Source organism: Meriones unguiculatus, chromosome X (genome assembly GCF_030254825.1).
Source record: "Meriones unguiculatus strain TT.TT164.6M chromosome X, Bangor_MerUng_6.1, whole genome shotgun sequence".
In the NCBI taxonomy this organism is placed as follows: domain Eukaryota; kingdom Metazoa; phylum Chordata; class Mammalia; order Rodentia; family Muridae; genus Meriones; species Meriones unguiculatus.
The window spans coordinates 123,932,262-123,957,948 of NC_083369.1; the positions used below are offsets into that span (position 1 = coordinate 123,932,262).

General features: G+C 42.5%; 1 protein-coding gene across 3 annotated transcripts in view; it reads right to left on the reverse strand.

Moving 5' to 3' along the window:
* Positions 1–327: 327 nt before the first annotated feature.
* Positions 328–25,687, reverse strand: part of Arhgap36 (Rho GTPase activating protein 36) — a 54,611-nt gene continuing 29,251 nt past the window's right edge. Inside the window, exons 1-13 of one of the 3 annotated variants that reach the window (XM_060374786.1) lie at positions 11,048–11,142; positions 8,066–8,224; positions 6,862–6,927; positions 6,167–6,405; positions 5,775–5,967; positions 5,501–5,556; positions 5,118–5,268; positions 4,429–4,577; positions 4,115–4,291; positions 3,820–3,917; positions 3,587–3,693; positions 3,018–3,194; positions 328–1,569 (exon numbers count right to left, since the gene is read on the reverse strand). In XM_060374786.1, the coding sequence (XP_060230769.1) occupies positions 1,409–1,569; positions 3,018–3,194; positions 3,587–3,693; positions 3,820–3,917; positions 4,115–4,291; positions 4,429–4,577; positions 5,118–5,268; positions 5,501–5,556; positions 5,775–5,967; positions 6,167–6,405; positions 6,862–6,927; positions 8,066–8,180 (1,689 nt within the window). In that variant the 5' untranslated portion in view covers positions 8,181–8,224; positions 11,048–11,142 and the 3' untranslated portion in view covers positions 328–1,408. Of the gene's footprint in view, positions 1,570–3,017; positions 3,195–3,586; positions 3,694–3,819; positions 3,918–4,114; positions 4,292–4,428; positions 4,578–5,117; positions 5,269–5,500; positions 5,557–5,774; positions 5,968–6,166; positions 6,406–6,861; positions 6,928–8,065; positions 8,363–11,047; positions 11,143–25,687 lie in introns of those variants that run through there. The other 2 variants (XM_060374787.1, XM_021627421.2) reach the window with 2 other exon arrangements.

Below are 25,687 nucleotides of genomic sequence, written 5' to 3' on the forward strand. Positions count from 1 at the left end.
TATCAGCTCCTCTTCTTCATCCACCATCATCTCTCCCCTTTATTTCATGTCATTCCTTCTTTATCCCATCATTCTATACCATGCCATCCTCTTCTTTATTCCCCTTCACCCCTCCTCTTTATCTCAAGTCATCCACTCTTCCTTTGTATTCCACATCCCTTCTTTCTTTTATATCATGTCATCTCTTCTTTTACATTTCATATCAACCCCTTCCCTTTATCCCTCTTTTCTGTCTCATTTTCCCCTTCAGATCTCCACTTGGAGCTTCTAAAACTCATCCCGCAAATTCTAAGAAGTGAAAAAAACACACACTTTACACCATGAATATGCTGCTGTCACAACACAGATGTTTATTAATGATGAAATGCCAGAGAAGTTTTAACAATCACAAATCTTCGAGCTCTATGGTTGTTACCCATTGTGTGATCAATTTCTATCCCTCAATACAATACATTCTTCACTCTAAGGACCTTAGCTGTTGTAACCCAAAAATATCAGTTGTAATTTGGATGTCATACATAACCCATATCTGTGTTTTTACCAGAGCAAGTCCCACAAATTTGTCCCATCATGTATAGAGGAAATACAGAGATAATAAGAGAATTTGTGTTCAGGTGATTTTAACTACGTGGAACTATGTGTCTGTGCCTAAATAGTTGTTTTGCTAACAACAGGCGTATGAACACCAGCTGTCTTTAAAACAGGTCCAGGACTGAAATCTAATTTTTTCCCCTAAATTTTGACCCCAGAAAAAACTAGTCAGGCTTACACTTGAGGTTTTCCTGTTGACATGTCCTGGGCAAAACTGCACAGAATTTTGGGAGTGGCTGTTTGATGAGCCATTGGTCTAAATAATTTGAGGGGGATAGAAATTCTGAGGCAGTGGAGTTGCTGCGGGGACAGGGCTATGAGTTGGTGTGACACAGTTTAGCATTAATTGTTTGTCAGCTGTCAGTAGGCTGACCTAACATTCTAACATGCCTCTTGAGGGCCTTTCCAGTGAGCTCTCTGGAGGAGGGTAGGAAAGTCAGGAAAAACATGCAATCCCCTTATGAGGAGGAAAAGCACCTCGAGATTTGTGAGCTTCTCTGGGACAGATGTTTATCACAAATGTAACATCAATTAAAAGAAGGGGCTGTAGTGAGAGAAAGCCTGGATCAGGGGTAAAAGAGAAGGCAAGGTAGCACCAGGGAGCCTGGGCATCACACAGAGACATCTCTGCTTTTACCAACTGAAGATACTAAGCATCCCCAGTAAAGGGGCTGGCAGTGTATTTGAAATTTCCTTCCTGACCCGAGCATCAGGGGGAACTTCTTATCCTTAGTTCTTTGTCTTCATGACTCCTTGGTGTTTCCTGTGACATTTCAGCTCTACCCCCACCCTTTTCCCCTTACAGAAGAGAAAACATCTAACGAAAAAAGCGAATGCCAGATTTGCCCTTCTTCTCTTTCTCCCTGGGCACACGGAGCAATGGGTGGTCTTGCTCTGCATTGGGGTAGTTACCCACTCCTTCCTTGTCTTCATGAGAATGGGCAGTGCCAGGAGACACAGTGGGCTCCTCAGAGGAACCTGGAAAATAGTAACAATGTTAACTTCTTATGTTTCTAGACTTCATACTTTGCACCCAAGACACTAAGACCTAGTTTTAAGTTTTAAATATAATATGAATCAAAAGAGCAGAGCAAGAAAATCACTCCCATCTAACATGTAAGAAAACTTAATCCTAACAGTAGAACAAAGAGTTTTAAATTCAGGAGAATGTGGACTTTGCCATAAGGTTTGGGCTAGGAATCATAAAGAGTGAGGTAGAAACCCCATGTTCAAACAAATAGATCACACCATCACAGATACAGGGGAAAGGGTGAACTTCTAACCATCAGGATCATCACCATACAAGTAGCCTTGTTAACTCTACCACCCAAATGAGTTAACAGAGCTGGAGCTGGAAGGTGACAAAACCTTGTGGAGGGCAGAAAGCATGTCTTATTCTTTAGTGATTCTTGGAAGGACTTATAGGCTATGTCTGGGCCAGGCAGAGCCTTGGTTTTCACAGGAATGCACTGTCTGCATGACCTTTTTGGAAACAAACAGCTTTTTGATTCTGACCTTCATTAGAAGGGGATCTTCTGGCACAAGGACTCCTTTTACTTTCATGACATCTTCAAGATTGACAGCCAGATCTTGTGGAAGGTTTGGAATCATACTAAGAATGAATACATCTTCAATTTCTGGAGCTACAGCGCTAATTTCATCTTCATCAAAAGCACTCACTCAGTCTTTCTTGAAATCTAGGATCTGTCTGTAAATTTGAGCATTCTCGGTCTCAGGTACTGATAACCAAGTTTCCCGCAAGGTCAGAGTTTTTTCAGAGTTCTGATTTCTGCTACATTGTAGGCTTCTTCATGTCCTTCTTCATCATCTGAAGCTTCTTCATTGCTTGGTGCTTCACTCACCTCTGAGGATTCTTCCTATTCTTGAATGTCTTTGAATCTGAGATATATCTTGAGGGGTGCGAGACCACATGGAGAGCTGGCACTTCTTCAAGGTTAAGGGCTTCTTCCAACTCCATAATTCCATTGACTTCTGGAGCTTCTTCACAGTCTGCGATTTCCTCAGCATCTGAGGTTTCTTCATCACTTGCCATTAAAATCTGGGACCTCTTTATGATTTGGATCTTCATCAAAATGTGAGGGTCCATTTAACCTCTTGGTAGTCTTCATGATCTGGTATATCATGTCTTACAGGAGCTTCTTTGGGACTTGGAACCACATGAAGAACTGGAACTTCATCAAAATCAAGGTATTCTTCAGAGTTTGAAATTCCATTAACTTCTGAATATTCTTCACGGCCTGGGGTCTCTTCTGCACTTGAAGATTCATCATTTGGGACTTCATCAGCTCCTGGGATGTCTTCAAGATTGGGAACTTCTTCTGAATCTTGGAATCTTAGGGGTTAATAATTATTTGGGGCATTTACATTATCTGATATTTCATTAATGTCTAGGAATTCATCATTACCTGGGATTTCATCAGCATCTGAGTCGTCATCTTCGTTGTTTGGAATTACATCAAGATAGGGAACCTCGGCAAGATCCAGATTGTCCTCCTCTTCAAAATCTGGATCTTCCTCAAAGTCATAGCTCAGGTTTTCTCCAAGGTTCAAAATATTATGCACATCTGGAGCTTCTTCAGGATCTGAAACCATATAAAAATAAGGTTATTCTTCAAAACTTGGGATCTCACTGAATTCTCATATTTCAGCATCACATTCTAGAATATCCTCAAGAAAAGGTACATCATCAAAATTTAAGGTGTCATCATCATTCTCCTCATCTTCACCATCATCTTCTTCCTTAAGCTTTGGTATGCCCTCAAGATAAATACCAAGGTCACAGGGGATATCAAGAACTGGTACTTCCCCCACAAACCACTCACTCACTAAAATATTCAAATACCAACTCTTCATTTACAGACATATCATTCTTAGAGGATTCACCTTCCTGAACAGGCTTATCTTTAACAAGGACCTAGCTCTCTGAAACGGCCTGACCTTTTAACAGGGGTCTGATCTCCAGAAGGGAACTGACCTTCATCAAAGGGCTGGCTCTGGGCAAGGATAGCAGCCTCTGCTTCAGTTGCGTTTTCCACTGGATCAGAAAGTAAAGCATCCTCTTCCATCTTTATGCGAGCGCTCCTGAATGGAAAGGAATTTGAGAAAGTTAACATGTTTGCCCTAAAGTTGGCTAATATCAATACAATATGTAATTATAAAGCCTATAAGCTAAACATAAACCAGCCAAGAAATTAAAACCACACTCACTGTATCTTCCTAAGATTCCGACGTCTGATAAAATCCAGTGCTTCAGGGCTGGACTTCCACACACGCTTAGCAACCTGCTTCTGAATATGATGAGGCACCTGCAGATAAAAGTAGTAACCTTAGTTAATTATCCAATTTCAGTTATATTCATCTTTATTAGGTATTCATGACTGAAGGGACTATAACCAAAAGATAAGGGGGAATTTCTAGAATAGGAGAACACACAGAACTCTCCCTTATTTTGTGAACTAAAGGGGAATGTGTGAAATGAGGGTTTTCAAAAAATCCAACTTACCTGGAATAGGATATCCCAGTTGTCAATCATCACACGGACCACATTGACAGATGCGACATAGTGGTCTATGCCCAATCTGGTCTTCCTGGATTCCCTCTTGGCCAGCTTCCCCTTCTTCAGCAGCGATGTTCCAAACACCAAAGCTAAGTTGTTGGAAGTCATCCGATTACCTGGAATCTAAGCAAAGAAGTGCAATCAACTTTGAGGTACTGCTTGAAGGTGTACAAATAGATGTATATCTTTTTATTGTTGGTTTTCTCTTTACCCACTTTACAACCAACTCTTTTTTACTACCCTTCCCCCCAGATTTTTACCAGTTGTCCATCAATGCCAATGGAGTCTTCGCAGTTCTCAGTGATTTTATGCAGGGCCTGCAAAAGTCGCTCAAGGGTATCACTGTGGCAGGGTGGCATCAGGTAGACGAGCAGCTGCAAGGCAGAAACCTGATCCTGGGGCTTCAGAGCTAGAGGAAGAAAATTAGGGGTAGCTTAGAGTGCTAGCTTTGGCAGCAGCCTGATATCAAAGAAAACATATTTCTACTTCATGGTTGCTGGCAACTCTGGGAAAAGTACTACTTGGGCAACATGCTTTTGCTTCCTTTCCATACATCTGACTGAGATCCAGGGTCTCTGAAAGTGCCCTTCTCAACCTCAAAATCAAAATCAAATCTCTACAGAGTCAGGGTTCTTCTTTGCCCTGAGAGGGACAACCAACAACTTCCAGAAGCTTAAGATAAATTCCAAGCAAGGGATTTGTAAGGGAACAGCAAGAGACACACAAAAAAAGCAGCCAGGAAAGGGTTTATTTGTGTGTGTGTGTGTGTGTGTGTTTAATTTTTTAATTGACAAATAATGACTGTATTCTGGAGATGTATGTATCATATTCTGATCTTGTTTGTACCCTAAATTATTGAGATTCTATAACCTGAGCTCTCTCATTTTACCCTCTAGATTTCTGGATTGCTTCTTTTTCTTGCCCCAATAATGGAGGACAGAAGACTCACTTGCAGTCAGGAGGAAGGACATGTACAGATCATCAGGCAGCAGAGAGTCCTTCATTTCATGAAAAAACTCCTTCAGGAGTGCAGCCACATCATGTACATTCACATTGTCATCCAGCACAATATCCAGACCTTTGTCAAATAACTCACGAAGCTGAAAGAAGGGAAAGAAGATGTGAAATGTCTGCCTTGCCCACCATAGGCCAGGTTTGAACAGTTCTTCAAAAACCAACAGCTGGCAATATAGTGTATTTAGGGGTCTATAAAAAAGCCTTTGGTCCCCCTCCCCATCAATCATGACACTACCCTATGTTTATAAGAGACCCCTTATTTCTATCTTCCTTTTTACTAGCTAAAAACCAAACATGTAAATACAGTCAGTTTACCTCAAGCACTTTCTGCACTGAGTATTCAATGGTGAAAATCCCCATGGAGCTTAAGCCTGAAAGAAAAAACCAGAGATCTTAAGCATCTATGACCCCTGTTCACCAATTACATTTCTCTTGTTCTCCCTTAGTAGCTGCATTCCAACTTTCAGTGGTGTTGGGGGAATGCTATTCAGGCCCTCCATCCCACAGTTTCTCTTTCCCTCCCTTTCTAGAACATCCTTTCCCCTTCAGTTCCCTCCTCCCTTGATTTAACCATTTGTGGCTTCCTTACCATGTTTCTCAATGAATTTGCAGCAAGTCTCAACAATCTGAGGAATTTGTTGAGCAATTGGGTTAAGGCTCATCTTCCTCTTGGATCCCAGAAGTCGCTGCCCGATAGGAAATGATACTTGTGAGAGTTGCAGGGTCTGAAGCAACAGGGCCCCATCCTCCAGGTCAGCCAGGCTATCCACAGACACTGCACCCTGTGGAAAAATCCAGACTATCTTGAAATGGAGAAGGTACATCCATTGGGACCTTCCTAAGCTCTGAATGACATTCAAAACCTGACAGTCTCCCTGTGGTATGGCAAGCCCACTCCTTCTATTTCTGTTGGGTCCCCACACCCTTTGTGCCTGCTCTCCACAAAAGGTCCCTTGCTGAAACCTCTAAGATTCAACTCACTCGACGCCCACGATGAGTGAACTCTCTGGGCAGGGTGGGCTCATTCCTCCTGCGACTGAAAAAGTGCCTCATATGTCCAAACATCCTTTGCACCACATTTCCTTGGCGGCGACGACCTGCAGAGGGACCTGTGGCATCTTCAGCCTGCATCGCAGCTGTCAGTTCAAGGTGCTTGCGGCGGGTGAGCTCATTCACCAGCACCTCTTCTAGACGGATGCCAAAGGTCTTGAGAGATACAGCTGGGAAAGAATGAGAAATGTCAACAATCCACAGCACTCTTCCTAGCAATCGTGTCCATAATCTACCCCACCCCCTCTAGGCCTGCAGCGCCCCTTCCAGGGGAGCCAGACCCTGCAGTAGATTAGGTAAAAATTACTCCGTTTCACTCTACTACCTCAATGCCACTCAGGGTCTTGTCAGTGCATGACCACCTTGAGGCAATGAGGGAGATTTCTTCAGGTTGATCTGCCTGGGGTGCATCAAAGGGAAGCTAAGGCAGGTTTGGGAGCACCACCGCAAAGGCCAGCAGCTATTCCTCCATTTTCTGATATATGCCTCTAGGGGGTTACTGAGAGGGAGAGGGAAGATTCTTCAGGAGCAATAGGCATTGGCCATCTCCACTACTCAGGGCCACACTACCAGAGGGGAGTTAGCATTTTATTTCTTTCCTAAGGAAAAGAAAAAGGTCCTCTCACCCCTCTCTTGTCCTCTCAGAATCAGAAACCATTTCTCCAGGGTGTTTGGACGGTCAACGGGTAGAGCTATAAAAAGGAAAAAAGAAAAGACATATGCACTCACATACATGAAGGAAGTTGTAGGTAACTAAAACATCTGCAATGCATTGATATGCAGGCAGGGAAGAGGGAGGGGATTATCTATCCACTCCAAGAAAAGTGTTTTGCTTTCGCCTGCCTCAGGTTCCCCACCTGACAACAAGACTAGTCCTATCTAGCACATGCAAGAGTCTGAAGAATTTAAGCTAATCAGTTTAGTGCGCCAGTTTAGTTGCTATAAACCAGTAATATCTCAACCTACTTAAAACATAAACTCAAACACTCAGATGCGCTCCGCTCTGATCATGCAACAGGCGAGGGGAGGGGCTCCGCCTGCAGCGCCACCACAGCTGAGGGTCAAGTTACTGCAGAAGCGCTCACGCGCGCTCGGATTTGCCATAGGCTTGCTGTGCTGCTGTGAGAGAATCCGAGACACCTAGCTATCTCTCCTCTCCAAACCCCTCCGTGGAGACTGCTGGCGGGGTCCCCCTGCCCTTTGCTTCACTCAGTTCAGGCTGCACCAGAGGTAAATGTCTGGGGAACCTGGCTCCCAACCCTGCACTTCCCAGTCTTAAGGGAATGTCTCTGAAGCAGTGGGACTATCTCCTGCCTCCCTTAAAGCCCACAACCAAATTTGTGCGCACACCCGACATCTCCTGAAGCGCTGGAGCCCGGTCCTGTCCTGATCCCTTGACTTCCCCGCAGCCATGCCCAAACCCGCACAGCCCTCCAGCTCTTTGCCTGGTTGATGCGCATCTCTCTGCCGCTTTCTCACTGTATCTCTCTCAAACTCGCACTCTCTTCTCTCTCCAATACTCTTTTAGAGTGACCCTTTGAGCTTGTCCCTCTTTGCCCAATTCTCCCACCACACCTGGAGAGCCCCTTTTCTTCATCTGACCGTGGTCCTACCGAGCTTACTGTCCCCTCAAAATCCCAGGCTTCGACTCAACCTTTTCTGAAATTAAACAAACAGTATTCAACTCCTGCTTCTTCCGTTCCCGGGGCACTAGGAGATTGGTCTGTTTCTAAGAACTCCTCTCACCCTCCTAGACCTCCAATCTGCCCTATCCCGCCCGGGGGTCTACTTGCCGATAAGCAAGGACGCCACATATCGGGTCTAACTCACCTCTGTCCGGCTTGAATTCAGAGAGGAAATGTCTGGCCACGAGTTCTTGGTAAGCAGTCTCTTGCAGCTTCAGGCGCTCCAGCTCGGAGAGGCTATGTATGGATACCATGTCCATCCTGCGGTCTGGGTTCTGTCCTGGGGCTCCTCCCAGGACGCTCACTAAATAAATGAAGCCAGACAACAACAGCAAAAGGGGCATGATTCTGGGACATCGTGTCCTTGCTGCCTTCAGAAAAGGAATGCAGCTACCCATTCTGGGATCCAGTGATTATCAAGGCTGCATCATCCAATTGTCATTGGACCTAGTGGAGGGAACTATGAGGGGGGAGTGAAGAGGGAGGGAAAACTGGGAGGCGGCTTCACCCTCAAGCAGAACTGCCTCTCTTCTGCTTATTCAGGGGAAGAGAAAAAAAAAATACAACTTAACAAAAAACCCAGCTCTCAATAGACAGTCCAGAAAAGAGAAAAAAAAGCTAACAAAAATGAAAGAAAACAGGTTTTTAAACATAAGCAACCTTATATTATTTTAGAAAAACCACTTTGATACAACAATAAGACATAATATTTTCTATTAATTGCTTATAACACTGATAGGTTTTTTTTTAATTTTTCTTCCATGATGATGCCCTAAGATACCTTGGTTAGGTAAAAAGGAGGCATCTATCCAAGCTAGGAGTACTGTAAATTTAAATAACTCTTTCAAAAGACAGACTGGACACAGAGATCTGGAGCCAAAATTTGTCCCTAGGCCTTTTGACCTAGTAATTCCCCTTCTAGGAATTTATCCTAATGAAATCTTGCTACAGACAGAAAACATCATATACAAATGAAATGTCCAATAAAAAACAGCTCAGAAATGAGATTAGTTATATAGGTTACGTAATAAATAGTATGGAAAATGATGAAGTCATGCAGCAATGTTTATAAAGAAATTTTCAACAAGTACAAAATACAGAAAATACGATTGCATAAAACACTGAAAGAAGCACACCCAAATTCTAATAAATAGTTGCTACAAACAGTATTTTGTTTGTTTTTACTTTTTCTCATTTATTAAACCTTATTATATTGCATTTCTTGGAGAAAAAAGCCAACTTTTATGAAAACAAATAAACTTCATCTCTAGACCATTCCTAGTGAGACTCTTGCAGAGTTAGTAATCACAGTGAAGTTTGTCTTAACGTGATGGCAAAAGTGTTTTATATGGCCTTCCTCCAGTGCCCTATCTGACACTGTGCACAGGTTGCACATCCCTCAGTGGAGCCCTTCCTGGACTTCACATATGCATATTTTCTTTCAACAATTCATTAAAAGAAAAAAAAAGAAATCTGTATTAATTGTCCACTTTAAAGCAGGTAGTCAATTCAAGGGATGAGCAAGATAATATTGCTCCTTTCATAAAAGGTTTAATACTGCAGTGAATGACATGCACAGGTTAGCAACAGTTTACAAAACCTATTGATATGTCAGCTGGCAAAAGTGTAAAAACAAAACGTGCTGTGAGAACAAAAAAGAGAAAATATCCAAGTCTTCCTGGAGACAGGGTCAGGGGAGGAATGAGACAGAGAGCCAAACAGAGAGAGAGAGAGAGAGAGAGAGAGAGAGAGAGAGAGAGAGAGAGAGGGAGAGGGAGGGAGGGAGGGAGGGAGAACAGTTTGCACAATGGCAATGAGATAGAAGAAAGATTGTTATCTACTTAAAACAATATACAGAAGTTGGAAGAAGATAAATCATGGCCCCATAATGCCATGTTAAAGAGACAGACTTTTTTTTTCTCTCTCCAGGCAATAGGGCACTAACTGCTATAGGGTTTTAGGCAGGGAGTGATTGAGTCATAGCTGTACCTTTGAAAAATCACACAGAGTCATGAAAAACCCTGCTTTGAGTAGAAAGCCAGAACCAGGTAGATCAGCTAAAGGGGGGGGGAAGGGGGACTGGTGACATATATCAGAGATCCTGCATGGAAATGACAAGACTTAGGGCAAAATTGATTTTAATGGAAAAGAAATGTTTAGGATATCTTTTAAGTGCATGGTTTGTGTGGATATGCTAGTCTCTGCAAGAGAAAATAATTTGGGACATGGGGGAATAATTCTTTTGACAAAAAGAAGCAATCTTATGTCATTTTCTAAGGTTTACTTTTATAGGAAGTTTTACAAATATGTTCTATATGTTATTCTGAGAGAGGCTTAAAATCCACAGATCAAGAAGATGGCTGTGACAGAGAAGAGGTTGGAAAAAGATTTATCATACAACATCTAAATAAATTAACAATACTGTTTAAAAAGAAAATATACTTCTTGAGTTTTATCAACAAAAATCTTTTACCCACTCACCTTAATGGCATTCCATAGATACAAGAAATACTTGCTAGATAAACGAGGTACAGCATGAGAAAAAAAAAAATGAAGGCTTTTTCTGTGGCTTTTAGATGAAGCCGAGGTGAAAGTCCATAGATTCTAAAGCTCCTTCAATTGAAAAGCACATACCCTGAACCCAAAGTGAACATCAAAGCCTGACTACCAAATGACAACCACAAAGAGACCATTTTAACCAAAGGTATATGGATTTAAATGTAGTTCCACACTAAATTTCTAGCAAGCCCTGGTTACAATAGCAGGTCTAAAGTCCATCAACTGCTGTCTCAGTCTCATCTTGGCACACAGTCTAGCTTTGGCTTAAAATTTCTAACATCAGGAGCAGCCCTGTTAGGCCACAGAGGAGGGCTTTGCAGCCAGTCCTGAAGATACCTGATAAAACAGGATCAGATGAATGGGGAGGAGGTCCCCCCTATTAGTGGACTTGGAAAGGGGCATGGTGGAGATGAGGGAGGGAGGGACTGGGAGGGAATGAGGGATCGGGACACGGCTGGGATACAGAGTTAATAAAATGTAACTGATAAATAAATAAATAAATAAATAAATAAATAGATTTCTAACATCACAGTCTACCTCCCTTATCCCAATCCAAACATTTTTGTACCTGTCTTGCAATTTCAGCTGTTTCTTCTTGTAGCTTACCAGAGCTGTTCACCCAAAAAGCAGAACTGCTTCTTCCCCCCCCCTCCCCAAATATACAGTATGGAAATAAATCTCTCCCCTCCTCAAAAACAAAACAAAAACAAAGGTAAGAACAAACAGTGAAATCACAAATCCTCATCAGCCCAAAAATGAGAGAAAGAGGAGAGAGCGAGAAATCTTTAAGACATGAGTCAGCCTAGATGCTTGCAATTCCGTGGGAAATCAAAGGCCTTACAATAAACCATTTGTCATTGCCTCCCTGCTTGAACATACAAGGCTGAACTTAACAACAGTCATAGGCTGCAGTACTGCAACAAAATTGACTGCCTCTCGAAAACCCTTAAACCTCTCAGATATAGCAGAGCTAGGAAGGCTAGCATAGCCAAGGAAGAGCAAATAGGGAGTACAGGGAAGGGATAAACATGTTTTAGCACTAAGGGATAGACACAATAAGTTCTATTTGCCCCCAGGACTGACTTTCCAAGCTGAACACAAAAGAAGGCTCACCACAGGGAACAAAGTACCAAGAGATCTCTCTTGCTTCAGTGTCTTCCCTTCCCCACTTCAGCATGTCATAGCTCTAGTGTGAAAGGACTATGAGATCAAAAAGTACCCAAGGAGGAAGGTGAAAGCAAACCAGCTGAATTTTGGTCTAGAATTCAAGATATTTGCAAAAACTAATTTCTTTATATGAATACATGCAGTTGGCAATAAAGTAAGAGCCAAAACAAAGCTTTTATATTTCTTAGCTATATAAGCATAGGAAAACCAGTTGAATTCTGAGTCTTGGTGACCTTGCTCGGTAAAAGGCAGAAATAACGTAGCTTCTATTTCCACAGTTTCATAGTACGTGAATACTGTATATGTAATAAGCAGCACTTTTTTAAATAAACATGTAATATCAAAGATTCTTTGCAGGGGGCCCAAATCTGTCTGAACCTGTCAGGCTGCAAGAATGGTGGCATAAAATAGAAATTTGCATCTATGCATTGATTAGTATCTCCTGTTCAGTTTCTAAGTTTGAATTAAATTAGTACAGATGAAGAGATCTGGAGGTCTATATTAGAAAAAGCTCTGTCTTCTTCACTCTTCAATTTCAAGCACTTTTAATCATTTTACAAGAGTCAGAAAAACTAACTGCATAATTAAATATTTCAAATGCTGTTATTCAGATCAGTAAAATGCAGATGTGCTCCTAAATGTATTTCTCTTTCAAATCATCCAGTTTGGCCATGTTACCAGCGAAAGAACATATAATATCACTTAGGTCAGGAAAGGAGTTCAGAAATTAGCAGGTACCAAGCAGGAGAATCTGAACAAAGGTCAAAAGGACAAATCAAGTATTGAGCAGGGCAAAGGGGGTGAGCATCCTTGGGTGGCATCAAGCTTGTTCTCCATGTCCTCCTGAAATGCATGGCACAAATGGGGAAACAAATTAACTTTGGAAAGGTCAACCACGTCAACATGGAGAGGACAGAAATGTTCTCAGGGAACCATTAACTCACAGCCTCATAATGTGAGGGCCTGATTTATTCTGATGCTGCTATCAAATAGTTAAGGTTGATATAGGTCTCACTAGCAAACATGGATGGAAAAAAAGACAGGGGCCACACTGATGATGTGGTTGAAATCTATTAATTAGGCACCTTGTGGCATCATTAGAATTTTGCTCCAAGACACTGAAAGCTCCATGGAGTTTGAGAAATTGATAGTGCATGGGGCCAGGTGCCCAGAAGGTATTGCATCAACATTATTCAAATGTGTATAGGTGGTGACAATGGGTAAAGAAAACACAACCTGGGAAAGAGATATGGGACTCTAGCTAAATACAGCTGGGTGTCAATTTTTTCTGCTGACACATTACCTCATTCATCTCAGGCATTAATGAGTTAGCCTTTAAGTTGTTATCCTATAACTTCCATTTCAGCAAAAGCTGTAGATGCAGCGAACAAAATGACTCATTTAAGCCTATGCAGTGGTAATGCCCCAAGGTAATTAAATCTGGGGACAGTGTTATTCGGTCTATGCAATCAGACTATCATGCCATAACAGAGGGTCATAAAATGGAGATAGTACTGCTAAAATATCTCAAGAAAAGGCCTGTGCCTAAAATTATGCTCCAAGAACAGTGTACTATGAAGATTGGAGTTAAACTTAGCTATCACGTCTTCCAAAACCTCATCTGCATTTCGGAAAACTGAGGTTCAGCAACAGGGAGTTTTCTAAGGCAACACAGCAATTTAATAACAGAGACTAGACATGAAGTCATTTCTCAGTATCAGGGCATTTTCTACCAGCCCATCTACCAGTTCTCTCAATAGCTGCAAGATGTTTGCATTGTTAGTTAATGTACTGACAAGAATTCATATGTAATCAAAGTCTATTGCAACAAAGCCAGAGAAAATCATATAGAAGGCAGGCAACCACCAGAAATTATACCATCTTTATACAATAAGTAAAATCATCATTTCATAAATTGTGGTATGACCTTTTTAAATTTTATAAACTAAAGAAACATCTCCAGCTCAAAACAGTGAAAGGAAAACTTTATGCTATAAACATCCCAAAGGACACTGTAAACAAGGCAAGGCAACATCAAATACAAGATGTAGATTTTCTCACTATTATATGCAGTACGTGTCAGGGTACATATTAGTGCTGCCATCGCAAGCTATGTCATCTTTTCCCTCTTTTAGTTGTTATTTCTATTAAATGGTGGCAGAAAAGGTAAAAAGAAAATAAGATGGTCTATCATCTTAGTAGTAAAAAATAATTAATGCTTAATTTGCCCTGTGTTTCTTGTTTTCTAAAAAGTTTTCTATATATCCTTATGTCTAGATCCTGACACACAGTAGGTGTTCAATAAGTGTTCATTGGGTGTATCATAGGATTATAAACTTTAAATGTTTGCAAGAACGTAAAGTTCTTACAATTGAAACAGCTACCCATGATTCATGAACAAATGAATCATGCCACTTTCTTCTCACAACAATCCCAGGAAGTGAGGAGGTTAGGATTATCTCTTTACAGACAACAAACCAGAGCTCTTCGGAGCTTTTGGCTTCACGCAGATTATACAAAAATCATGAGAGAAGTGGGAATAAAGATTCTCTCTGTCTCCCATGTCTCCTTCTCTGTCTCTATCTCACCTTCACTACCTCTCTATCTCTCTCTGTCTCTGTCTCTCTGTCTCTGTCTCTGTCTCTGTCTCTGTCTCTCTCTCTCTCTCTCTCTCTCTCTCTCTCTCTCTCGTGTGTGTGTGTGTGTGTGTGTGTGTGTGTGTGTGTGTGTGTGTGTGCTTATTTCATACTGGAAGCCTGGATTCAAATTTCAGCCTTATATATTCAAACACCAAGTGACTTAGAGCAGAATATCTCACTTCTGTATCAAGTCTATGCCCTTTTAATATATATAACAAACACAGTACATGTTGGGGATGCATATCCAAAGGTAGGATGGGAAGAAAGAATCCTCTAAAGGATAATTTGTCCCAGAGTGAGAAACCCCCCCCCCCCTCAAAAAAAAAAGAAAAAGAAAAAGAAAAGAAAAGAAAAACGCTTCAAGTCAACTTTGCAAAGACTGCTAGGGTGAACCACTTTATTATTTTTTTTTAAATCTGAGAATGAGGAGGAATCTCTCCCTGCTGAAAGAATGCCTCTGACCCAGCTTTAAAAGGTGGTACTGAATATTCACCTACTGCCAGCAGGAAGCACACTTTCAGAGGGGAAAGGAGAGCTTATTCTTCACAGCCTCTTGCTTGATGGGAGCTGCTCTATGTGGGGAGATTAGTTTAGTTTGTGAAATGTAGAGAAAACTAACTGGGCAACAAAAGGAACCGAGTAGTGGCTGGCTCAGCATCTTACATAAGCCAGGTCTGCTAGAGAGAAAGGAAGGGGGGGGGCTATTCCCATGGAAGATCCCATCTCTGGCCCTTGGGATCTTATAGTTTAGTTGAAGGTCACATGTCACAGGACTGAAAGAGAGAGGGATTGTCATCCTTCTATGTTTCTCTTCACTAATTTAAATCCATTTCCTTTGTTCCTTTAAGGATATCAAGAATTGACTGTCTCCAAGCCTACTTGCACTGGCCCGACACTTACTCAATTGTAGGCTTTCTGTTTACACTTAGTAAATGCTAGAACATTCTTCCCACATAGTCATTCTCCTTCTCCCCCTTTCTCTCTGTTTCACTTACAGCTATATACATACTCACATCCTGACACTCTTCCACATATTTACACAAGCACTTCTCTCTACTGTGTTCACTATAATAGAGAGAACTGAGAATCAGTTCAATGAAACATCATCAACCATTTGCCTTTCCAGATCACATTTGTGGCTTCTACCCAGGACACATGAGAAAGAAAAAAACAGTAGAAATAGTCTCCCAGACTATATCAAGGAAACCTGCAGAATAAAGAAATCTTACAGCCCAGACTCCTTCATTTTTGTGCTCCCTACCGACTCACTCGTTCCCTTTGATTATATCTTCCTCAACAAGAATACAATTTTCTGCCAGTTTTCTTTTTCAATATTCCATCTGAGTGACTGTCATAAAGAATTGAGCTGTGGAATATATTTTCCCTGTAGTTTTCATGAATAGGAATATTATAAGACTACCTTCTGATAACCATATTTCTAAAACACCAGTATGGTACTACTCAAGCTTTCTCTCGAAAGTAGACCACTCTCTTCAAAAATTCCTTAGACCAAGAATCAGGAGGCCTGCTTAATGACTATGTAGCTGGGTGTCCTTGGCCAAGTCAGCATGCACCTCCAAGTCCAAAACTCAACAGGCATAATTTATCATTATCTTGTTTCTCTAAACAGCACTGTAGAGACAGAGCCTTGTGATGGCAGTCCTTGCTTATTCTAAGTAGAGACTTAATGAACTCCAAGACAGAGGTTTGCAGTGCTGATGCCATACTTCCTACTCAAAAGAGAGAACCCCCACCCCTCCATTCCTCAGTAGACCCCCCTCTGGGTCCAGAATGTCAAAGGTGAAGGTACTAAGCTTGTCTCCTTGGTAGTCTTATTTAAGCTGGGGCCCAACTGCAGGCTCTTGACCCCTGGGAGCAGGGTTTCAGCACAAACTCTGTACCCTGAAATCAAGGGATTAGTCTCAGCAGGTGGCAGCCACTGCCCCAGAGAGCTAGGCCTTCAGACTGAGTTGACTTCCCAGTTCCTGTGCCTCCCCTTTGTAGTTCCCTGGAAGCATTTAATCTGCAAAGTTAAACCAAGACTCCCCTGCAGAGCACAAAGAAACTACTCTCCACTGTTAGCCTTACAGTGAGAAATGAAAAAAAAAAATTTCAACTTACCTTCAGAACTTTCTCGTTGGTGCCCGTACTGAAAATTCTAGCAAAACGTTCAAAACTCTGTGCTCTCCTCTCTTCTCACAGGTGGGAAATGCTCCAGTGTGAGGTCCCTTGGCCCTTCTCTCACCACTCCACAGAGGACCCTACTGACATCCAGGCCCTGCTCTACCTCTTGGTCACTCACTTGCTTCCAGCCAAGGGATAAGAGGCTTGGACACCTACTAGTCAGCCTGGCAATGCAGCCACTACTAGTCTTGAGATAAGGTGCAGGCTCTGTGAGCACTCAGCTCTTGCATTCCGATTTCCCCACCCTGCAAGTGTACAGCTTTCCGAGGTGGGGTAGAGACTGATTCATAGCAATTTTCTACACAGCAGCCAGCTTTGTGCCTTAGAAATACCTGGGTGCTTAATTCCCTAGGCTACTCCCACTGTTTTTTCCAAGTACTACACAATCTTTTCTCCTCTTATTTCAAAACAATCTCATCTTTAAGATTCAGCCCTAAGGGTCCCAATTTTTTTCTCTTTTTTTTTAACTTTTCTTAGTTACACTTTATTCACTTTGTATCCCCCCATAAACCCCTCCCTCCTCGTCTCCTAATCCCACCTTCCCTCCCCCTTCTTCACGCATGGCCCTCCCCAAGTCCACTGATAGGGGAGATCCCCTTCTCCTTCTTTCTGATCTTAGTCTATCAAATTTCATCAGGAGTGGCTGCATTGTCATCTTCTGTGGCCTGGTAAGGCCGCTCCCCCCCCCCCTCAGGGGGAGGTGATCAAAGAACAGGCCAATCAGTTTATGTAGCAGCTTTATTTGTAATAGCCAGAAACTGGAAACAACCCAGATGTCCCTCAACTGAAGAATGGATACAGAAATTGTGGTACATCTACACAATGGAATATTACTCAGCAATGAAAAACAAGGAAATCATGAAATTTGCAGGTAAATGGTGGGAACTGGAAAGGATCATCCTGAGTGAGCTGTCCCAGAAACAGGAAGACACACACGGTATATACTCACTCATATAGACATATAATATAGGGTCCCATTTTCTTGAGCATTCCAAATGCCCACCTCTCTAGGCCATGCTCCATATTCTCATATTACAGATGAGGGAAAGTCAGAAGTAGGGTTCAGAATGTTTAGAAATGTATGCCCCAAACACTGGGCTAATTATTTCCAAGGCCAAAGTAAGGGTTTACACCTCTTGGTGCCCAGTTTGGCATCCTACTTGATATAGCACATTTATTCCTGTCTGACCTGGTTCCCATGATCAGAGAACATTCTTTGTGGACCCTTTACATGTAAGGGCTACCTAAAGACCACCACCCTCACATCTTGCCTCAGATTTTCAGCTCCATCATTCCCACTCTTGTCCAAGGCCTGCCTCTTCTCTTAAAAGGTCACTTTGTTCAAAGTTCAGTGAGCTAGAGAAGCAGACAGTAGCCATCTTCAAAAAGTCCTCTACCTGCCTGGATGAAAACGGTCTCAGTCATCTCCCCTAGCCCATCTCCCCCACCCCATTACTATCATCTTCATCCTTTCATATTAATTTTACATGTCTAGAGACCTGCGGAAGCCACATGACCATGCATCTAAACCTTCTTCCAAAACTGCCCTTTTCTAATCTTTAGCCCACCAATCATATTTACAACTCAACATTACACCAGGCAACAATTTATTATTTCCAAGAACAAGGTATATAAAATACTCTCTTATGGTGCATCAAAAGCAATAAGGTGCTGTGATGCAAGCTCTCATCTGAGAGGAACTTCCAGTGTACAGTGGCTTCCCCTTGCAACTGATTTCCTTGCTTTCTTAGGTCAAGTCTATGGAGAACAGGAGATATGATTGTTAAAATGTTAAAAAAAAAATGGAGAAGGTAAGAGTCCAGAATGTTCTTTACCTGTGAGAAAGACTATGTATGAGGCAAGCAAGAAAAAAAGGGAGATAGTCCAGGATGAGGAGAGAAAGTTGAAAGGAGAAAGGAAAAGTTAGAGAGCAACTGCTTGTTCTGGGCATGCATGGCTAAGGAGATGGTCTAGGAAGATTTGACCTCACCAAAGGCTAAAAGTAAGACATGTGACTCTGAAGAATCCAGTTTAGAAGAGAGATCAAACTTAGTGGCAAATTTCTCTTCAGAGGGGTGGCAAGGAGGAGGGGGCTGAGAGGAATACAGTAGAACAATAGAAACAGAGAGAGGGAGGGAGGGAGGGAAACAGAGAGAGAGAAGAGAGAAAGCAAACTTCTGTCTTTGGCTGCATGTGCATGCTGTTTGGGGTTTTCAAGTACCACCATCACTACCACAATGAAAATCTTCAGCTCTCCCTCTGCTGCCCTGAAATTAAATAAATCTCACCCCACTCAGAATTGGAAGCTCAAGATGAGTTTGCTTTCCATTCAAGGAGAGGCTGACTTCCTCTCTGGGTGTTTCCCCTTTATACATTCTAGAGCACCAGACCAGGAGATGAAGAAAAGGAGGGAGAGAGCACTTACTTAAAGCTTGTCCAATTGTCCCTGGCATATTCATTCTCTCTCTCTCTCTCTCTCTCTCTCTCTCTCTCTCTCTCTCTCTCTCTCTGTTTGTGTGGGGGGGGGGGGTGTAGGTGTGTGTGTCCCTTTCTAGAGTTTTCTGCAGCCTCTCCTTCTGTCCCTGGTTGCATTGTTCTTTCTCACTGAAACACCCTGCAGAACAATTCCCCTCCTCCTTTTGATACAGGGCTGATACTGAGTTACATCTTTCTATTAGTGCTTGCTTTGGATGGTACTAGGGACTAGACTCAAGGTCTTGGGCAAGCCGGGCAGTCACGTGACCAATGAGTTACCCCCCACCCCAGTTATTTTGCTTGCCTTTTAAGGTGGAAGTTTAGATTAACATGACAGAGACTAATACTTGGTGAGAAGGATGTGTTATCAGAGATGAAAAAAAAAATACAGTTAAGTAACCAGCAACATTTTAGTGTTGAAAGGCAGCAGGAAGGAAGGGTTTGAACCTGAAATCATAGGAAGCCAATTTAGTCAAAGAACTGGGAATTCATGGCTTAAATTGCAATGATTGCAAAGACACAAAGACAATTTGAGGTATTAAATAAGTCCCGCAGCAAATAATACTCAGCTTCAGTTTTCTGAACTGCAAAATAGAAGAATAAATGTTTACTTTCACCAATGCTTTGTAGAAAAGTGAGCAGATAACATCTGCAAATACTAAGCACTTACCTTAGTACTGAAGCCCCTGAAGAAAGAGAATTTGCCCAGGATGACCAAACAAATAGTAGAATCAGATATGAACCCAATTCTTCACATACCCCTGGTACTAAAATGAGTGCTTTCCATTCTAATTTATCCTCTAAGAAGGCTTCCAGAACTATCCTTAGGGACTTAGTGGACATAGAAGTAGGGAAACCTGTTAGGAGTTGATTCTGTACATATGAATATAGTCACTCTATCACTTAGTCTCTGCCTAGGGGGACTGAGGCTCAAACTCCTGTCTGATCCCCTTCTCATTACCATTCAGGTAATTTCTCTGTGGTATTGTGGACCGATTCATTGCCATTTCAGCACCCCCTCAGCTGCCCTACTCCTAGGTGGTGACTCACCCTTTGTCTGGCTAAGGCTTCTGTCCTCCAGGAAAGTGGCTTTCTCCTTAATTACTTTGCAGAAGACTCAGTTTCATTGAAAACAAAAACAAAATAACAAACCTACCCTTCTAGTCATACTTGGAGATGGAAGACTTTAAAGGGAAATCAAATAGCCCCTTGCCCCAAACCATTACCCTCTATCCATACAGTACCTATTCAAGTACTTCTGTGTTCTTTATATTTTGAACCTCCAAGTCTCTGTTATGCCAAGGCAATTCACCCAGGACATCTCTCTTATGCATTACATTTGTGTGTATCTAGTATATTAGATACTGGCAGAATATAAAGTAACAGGAGACATTCATAACACCCAGTGAATGTTCACTATAAATTTATGAACATTAATACACCACTTTGGTAAGGGGAAATTATGTGAGAGGGGTAGAAAGTTCCTTTGATGGGTAGAGATGACCTTACTACAATCTCAAGAACTGGAGCTGTGACGAGGAGTTTCTTAGAGTTAGGAACTAACATCACTAAGTCATCCATGCAGGCATTTCCCTTCGACACAGAAACAGAGCTTGAGAAACTGTAAGTTGGCTAAACCCCTGGCCACCCTCTGCCTTCCTGATCTGGCTTAGGAGCATCAGCTAGTGGCCAAGTCCCTTAGAACTGTTTTGATTTCTGTCCCCAAGCCCACATATCCTTATATTTTTATAAGGTTCTTGAAAGGAATGAGACATGCTGGGCTGGTGTGCTAAGGAAAAAAAAAAGAGCTCTCTGGCTGTGTGAGAGCAGGCACAGGTTTGTGCTAGGCGACACATAGCCCTGCTAGATTTGCTGACATAAAAGGGAAGCAGGGAAGGCAGTGTCCTACTGTGTGTCCAGCGCAACACGGAGTCAGCGATTTCTAGTTGCCACTGCCTTTTGTGTAGTAAATCTGTTGCTGTGCAAAATAATGAGCTCTTCATTAAAAGAAGTCTTCGAGCTAGAAGATAGGGGTTTCTCAAAAAGCTTCTATGCAAATCTCAACTCGTTACTTTTTCAGATCAGTAAAGTCCCACACTTCTCAGAAGTCCACTCTCGGGCGTAAATAAAAAAGCAACACACCCTGGGGAGGGGGCAGAGGTCAAACAGATAGGACAGGGGGTGGGTACTGGGAGGAGGAGCCTCCAGCATGGTCGACCGCAATCTGAGTCAGGGTCTTCGCTGAGTGCTCGCGCCTGCTCGCAAAATCCCAGGACTTTGCTGTTTTCCAGCTGGACCATACCTGGACCCAACTCACTGTCTTGACCTGGGACAGAGGGGCAGCACCCTCAGGTCAAAAGGAAAAGAGCCTCTTTGGCCGCTCTCCTTTGCACGCCCATCCTCCCTCCTTTCTTCCCCGCCTCCACTCCTCGCCCCTTTATCTTCCGCCCTGAGAGAAGGAGGGGACTGGCTGTGTGTGTATGTATGTTTGCATGTTCACGTGTGTGCGTGTGGGCGTGTGAGCACAGGGGTACAGCAGGTCTGTGTATGTATTCATGTGTGGTCAGGAAGATGTGTGCGATGAGGGTGGGGGGTGAAGTGCATATTTTAACCCAAGTGTTTGGTATAGTGTCTTTGCTCTCTGATACAGGGAGGTGTGTGCTCGTGCTGTTTGTGTGTGCATGCTTGTAGGATATATGATTCTGCCTGACCGTAGAGTGACTATGAGGGTGCAGTCTGAATGTAGGTGTGTTCAGTGTGTGATTTTGCAGGGGTCTGTGGTTCTGCTGTAGCAAGTGTGTGAAGGTTGACAGTGTGTGAGCCTGCTGAAGCTTGTGTGTATATGTATGTTTAATGTGTCCTTACACTTAGATGTGTCATGCCAAGGTGGTTTTATTGGCAGTATTTATTGTAATGTGTGGTGTGTGCATTTGGGAGCAAGGCACCTTTATTAGAGTACTGAAGTGCTTGTGTACAAAGGTTTGTGCATGTGAGGGTTTTATGTGTATTTTAACTGTTATGTTCAAGTGTGTGATTTGGAGGTGTGTATCCAGTTTATATGCATGCACAGAGGATTGAATATGGTGTGTCTTGGAGGGAAATCATAGGAGTGTTTGGGTATAGTGTGTGAAAGGACAAGGTTATTGAATGAACCCAGGTGGTATTTTCATGGTAGTGGTGGTGTGGTGTGGTGTGGTGTGGCATGGTGTGTGTGTACACTGCACCAAGATTGCACAACGAAGGAGGTATGGGCTGGCAACCCCAGCAGGAGTGCCCACAAGCTTTATCTCTTCCCTCTGTGGAGGTCTGCTCTTCTAATGCTGTGCCTGCCAGGTCTGCTGAGGCAGGGTGTGAACTCACCTGCTGCTTAGAGAAGGAAGAGGAGGGCTTCGCAGGAGATTTGGCCAGGTAGGGCACCTAATGCGCATGCATGGGCTAGTGGGGGTAATCTGGAAATATTGTTGATCACTGACCAATGTCACCACCACCACACCAGGAGGTTCCAGTTTGTCTCCAGCTGAGCACAAGTATTTGTTCAAGGCCTGGATGTTTCACACCTCTTTGACTTTGTGTGGGCAGATTCAGTTGCCCGGAAGTCCTTTCCCCCTGGGCCTAATGACAAACTCCTACTTATTTTTTTAAGAACTCAAGAATCACAAAACTTTCTCTGCTTTTTTTTTTTTTTCTACCTCTCCATCCTGGTTGAAGTCTCCCTCCTTTGAACTATCACAATTACCCTCTTTGTACTTCTTATGGCATGATCATACATAGCTGCAGTTACTGGACCTTCCTTTCAAATGTGGGGCTGTACAGAGAACACATGGCATACAGGAAGAATGGTAATAATCATCCTAATACTGTTTTCATTTATTAATCACTTCCTGTGTACCAGGCATGGTGCTAAGTGCCATGTATTATCTCCCAAGGAGTCCTCCCAAGGAGGCTGTGAGGAAGACAAAGGTATAATTATCACTATTTTATACTTTACAAATCAGGCTCAGAGTTGTTAAGTCATTTCCCCAATGTCATGCAGATCATCGGAGGCGGAGCTGGTGTTTGAACTCAGGTCTGCTGTGCTCCTGTAGCAGGCAGCTTAAACAAAAGTCCTCTGATTTCCTGCTAGACAGTGAAGTCTTTATGAAACAGTATCATTTCCCAGGGCTTCTTTATTTTGAGTTTACTGACAGAACCAAGAATACTCAGCATAATTACTTTGTGTGTGTCTCAGACCGCAGAAGCTTCTCCATCTAATTGCACCTCACCAGCTCTAGTTCTGGGAGCTCTCCTTAGTCTGGTGCTGAAAGAAAACAAGGAATGAGTTGGGGTTTTTTGTTTGTTGTTTGTTTCTTTGGTTGTTTGCTTTTTTGTTTGTTTGTTTGTTTGTTTGTTTGTTTTCCTTCATAGCAATGCAGAATTGAAAACGGAGAGGGATGGAGGTGAGGGATAAGGAAAGAGTATGGGATTGTTGTGTAGCTTCCTTAGACCTGCTCCTATGGCAACCTCAACAGATGTTACTATGCACTGAATTTCAAAACAATTAGTCCTCTCCATATCAAACTGGATATAGAGAAAAGAGTAGAACCCTGAAATAATTACTGAATGGGCCCTATTTTGTGTTATTCATGCTCTAGGGGAGGGGGTACTGTGCTTGCCTAACGAGGCTCAAGCTGCTCTAATGCCTTCCAAGGGACTTCATTTGAGAAATTCTAATTAAAACAATACATTGCATTTGGGAGAACACATTTATGGGGGCCATGGTGTCAGCCTAGTCAGAGCCAATGGATGGCTGGAAGCCTCTGCTCCCATATGGGCCCCCAGGGAACCATCCTGGACTACTGCAAAGAGGTCAGGAGGTGGAGAGAGAGGGACAAGTCAATGGTGGTGAGTCACTTTGCCACTTTTCAGGGGGGAAAGTGAGAAGCATGATTTGAATTGCCACTGTTATTATTGTGCTCTTTCAGCTAGCACAAATGAGCCTAGTGTATGGATGAAAAGCAGTAGGAACATCCATAAGCTGCCCTCCCCCACTGGGCCTGTGTCAGCACCTCATCCTGGGTGGGATGGGGGCAGGAAAAGCATTGCTTAAGTATTAGGTACACAGAAAGGCTTTATTGGGGTTAAAAAAAAAAACAAAAGACTAGAAGTGGAAGGTCTGAGATTCAATGGACAGAAACTACCATGAAGCTTTGATTTCACTACACTTCCATCTGTACAAGGAGCTCAAACTATAGTATCTCTCAGCATCTGCTCTCAGGCACTCAGTCCTACATGGGTCACTCTGGCTCTCCAACCCTCCCCTTCCAAAGACACCAGCCTTCTTTCTGTTTTCTCACTGCCAACCAGCTGCATCCTCTCCTTTCTAAAAGATTTCCTTTCTGTGCCCCATTCCCAACACACACACACATCTCACACCAATTTCTTTATATTTTAAAACTGCTATTATAAGTTTATCTTTCTTTGGAGTATGGGAAGTATGTTGTTAGAGAATGAGGACTATATGAAGTATTGTAAAGATGAAAGTGCCTGAATGCCTGCAGACTGCCCTTAAACATAAACAGAGATTTTCTTATCTTCATCCTAAAATATAAAGATCTACAGGCTCAAGACAATAAAATGTGAATCATCCTAGGGAAAAACAACTTCACTTTCCCATGAAAATAAAGTCATTGAGTATCAGGTCTTTTGTCTTTTCTGTGGGAGCTGAGAAAAATCACAGGCATTGATGTAAGACAGCTTTAAAGTTGTATTCTAGCTAGACCACACTTGCTGTCTGATCTTGGGGAAGGTTACTTCACTTTGCTAAGCCTCAGTTTCCCTACCTGCAAAATGGCTGCCTTAGAATTACTTAGATGATAAAGGGAGACGAACCATAGAAAGCATCAGCCAGATAACTGACACTCATCATAAATTTTCAAGAAAAGGTGAATTAATTCCCTTTTCCATTTTCCCCCTTCTCATGTAGCACAGAGTATCAACCAGGATGTTCAGGAGGTGCTGCCCATTGTCTAAGCAGACATTTTTCTTTTCTTATTGTTGGTTTGTCTGACACTCTTGAAACAGCCCCCTCTTCTTTTAGGATGATGATTTGATCAGCCTAATGTAAACCAGAAGAATTGAACCTTAAGCCCAATTCTCACTCTGTAGTTTCTCCAGGCAGTGTTAATGAGACCTGGGTTTGAGATGTAATATTCCACACAAAGGAAAGCCCAAAACCTTCTGCTACTTGTTCAGACTTCCTCAACCCCATCTGCAGCCCCAGCCCCAACCATGCCTCCTAAATAGGTGCTATTGTACTAAAAAAGTGACAGACTATTTCTTGCCAAGATTGCCTTGTGCTGTTTTTTTTTTTTTTTTTATCTCTACTCTAGAAATAAGAAGAGTTCCTAAGTTCTAGCAAACCCCAAGGGCAAGAGGAAAATAGGGTGAGGAGATCATGCCCCTTCCTCCCTGATGCTATTGCCTCCCTCTAAAGACTAAAGCAAGTTACTACAAGCTAAAGTCACTTAGTGCTGAAAGTAAGATTAAGGGATGGGAATGAGGGGTGTGTGTGTAGCCTCAGTTGGTATAATTTTAGGGAGGCCCCAAAACTATGACAGATGAGAAAAATACTGATATTCATGGAAGCTAGAGCTCTGAGAGGCTAGCCTTTTGATATTATTGGTCCCTAAAATATACTTAAATTCCACCCTCTCCTTTATATGTCCCTCATTCTTGTGGACCCTTGGAACCACTCTGAAAGGTAT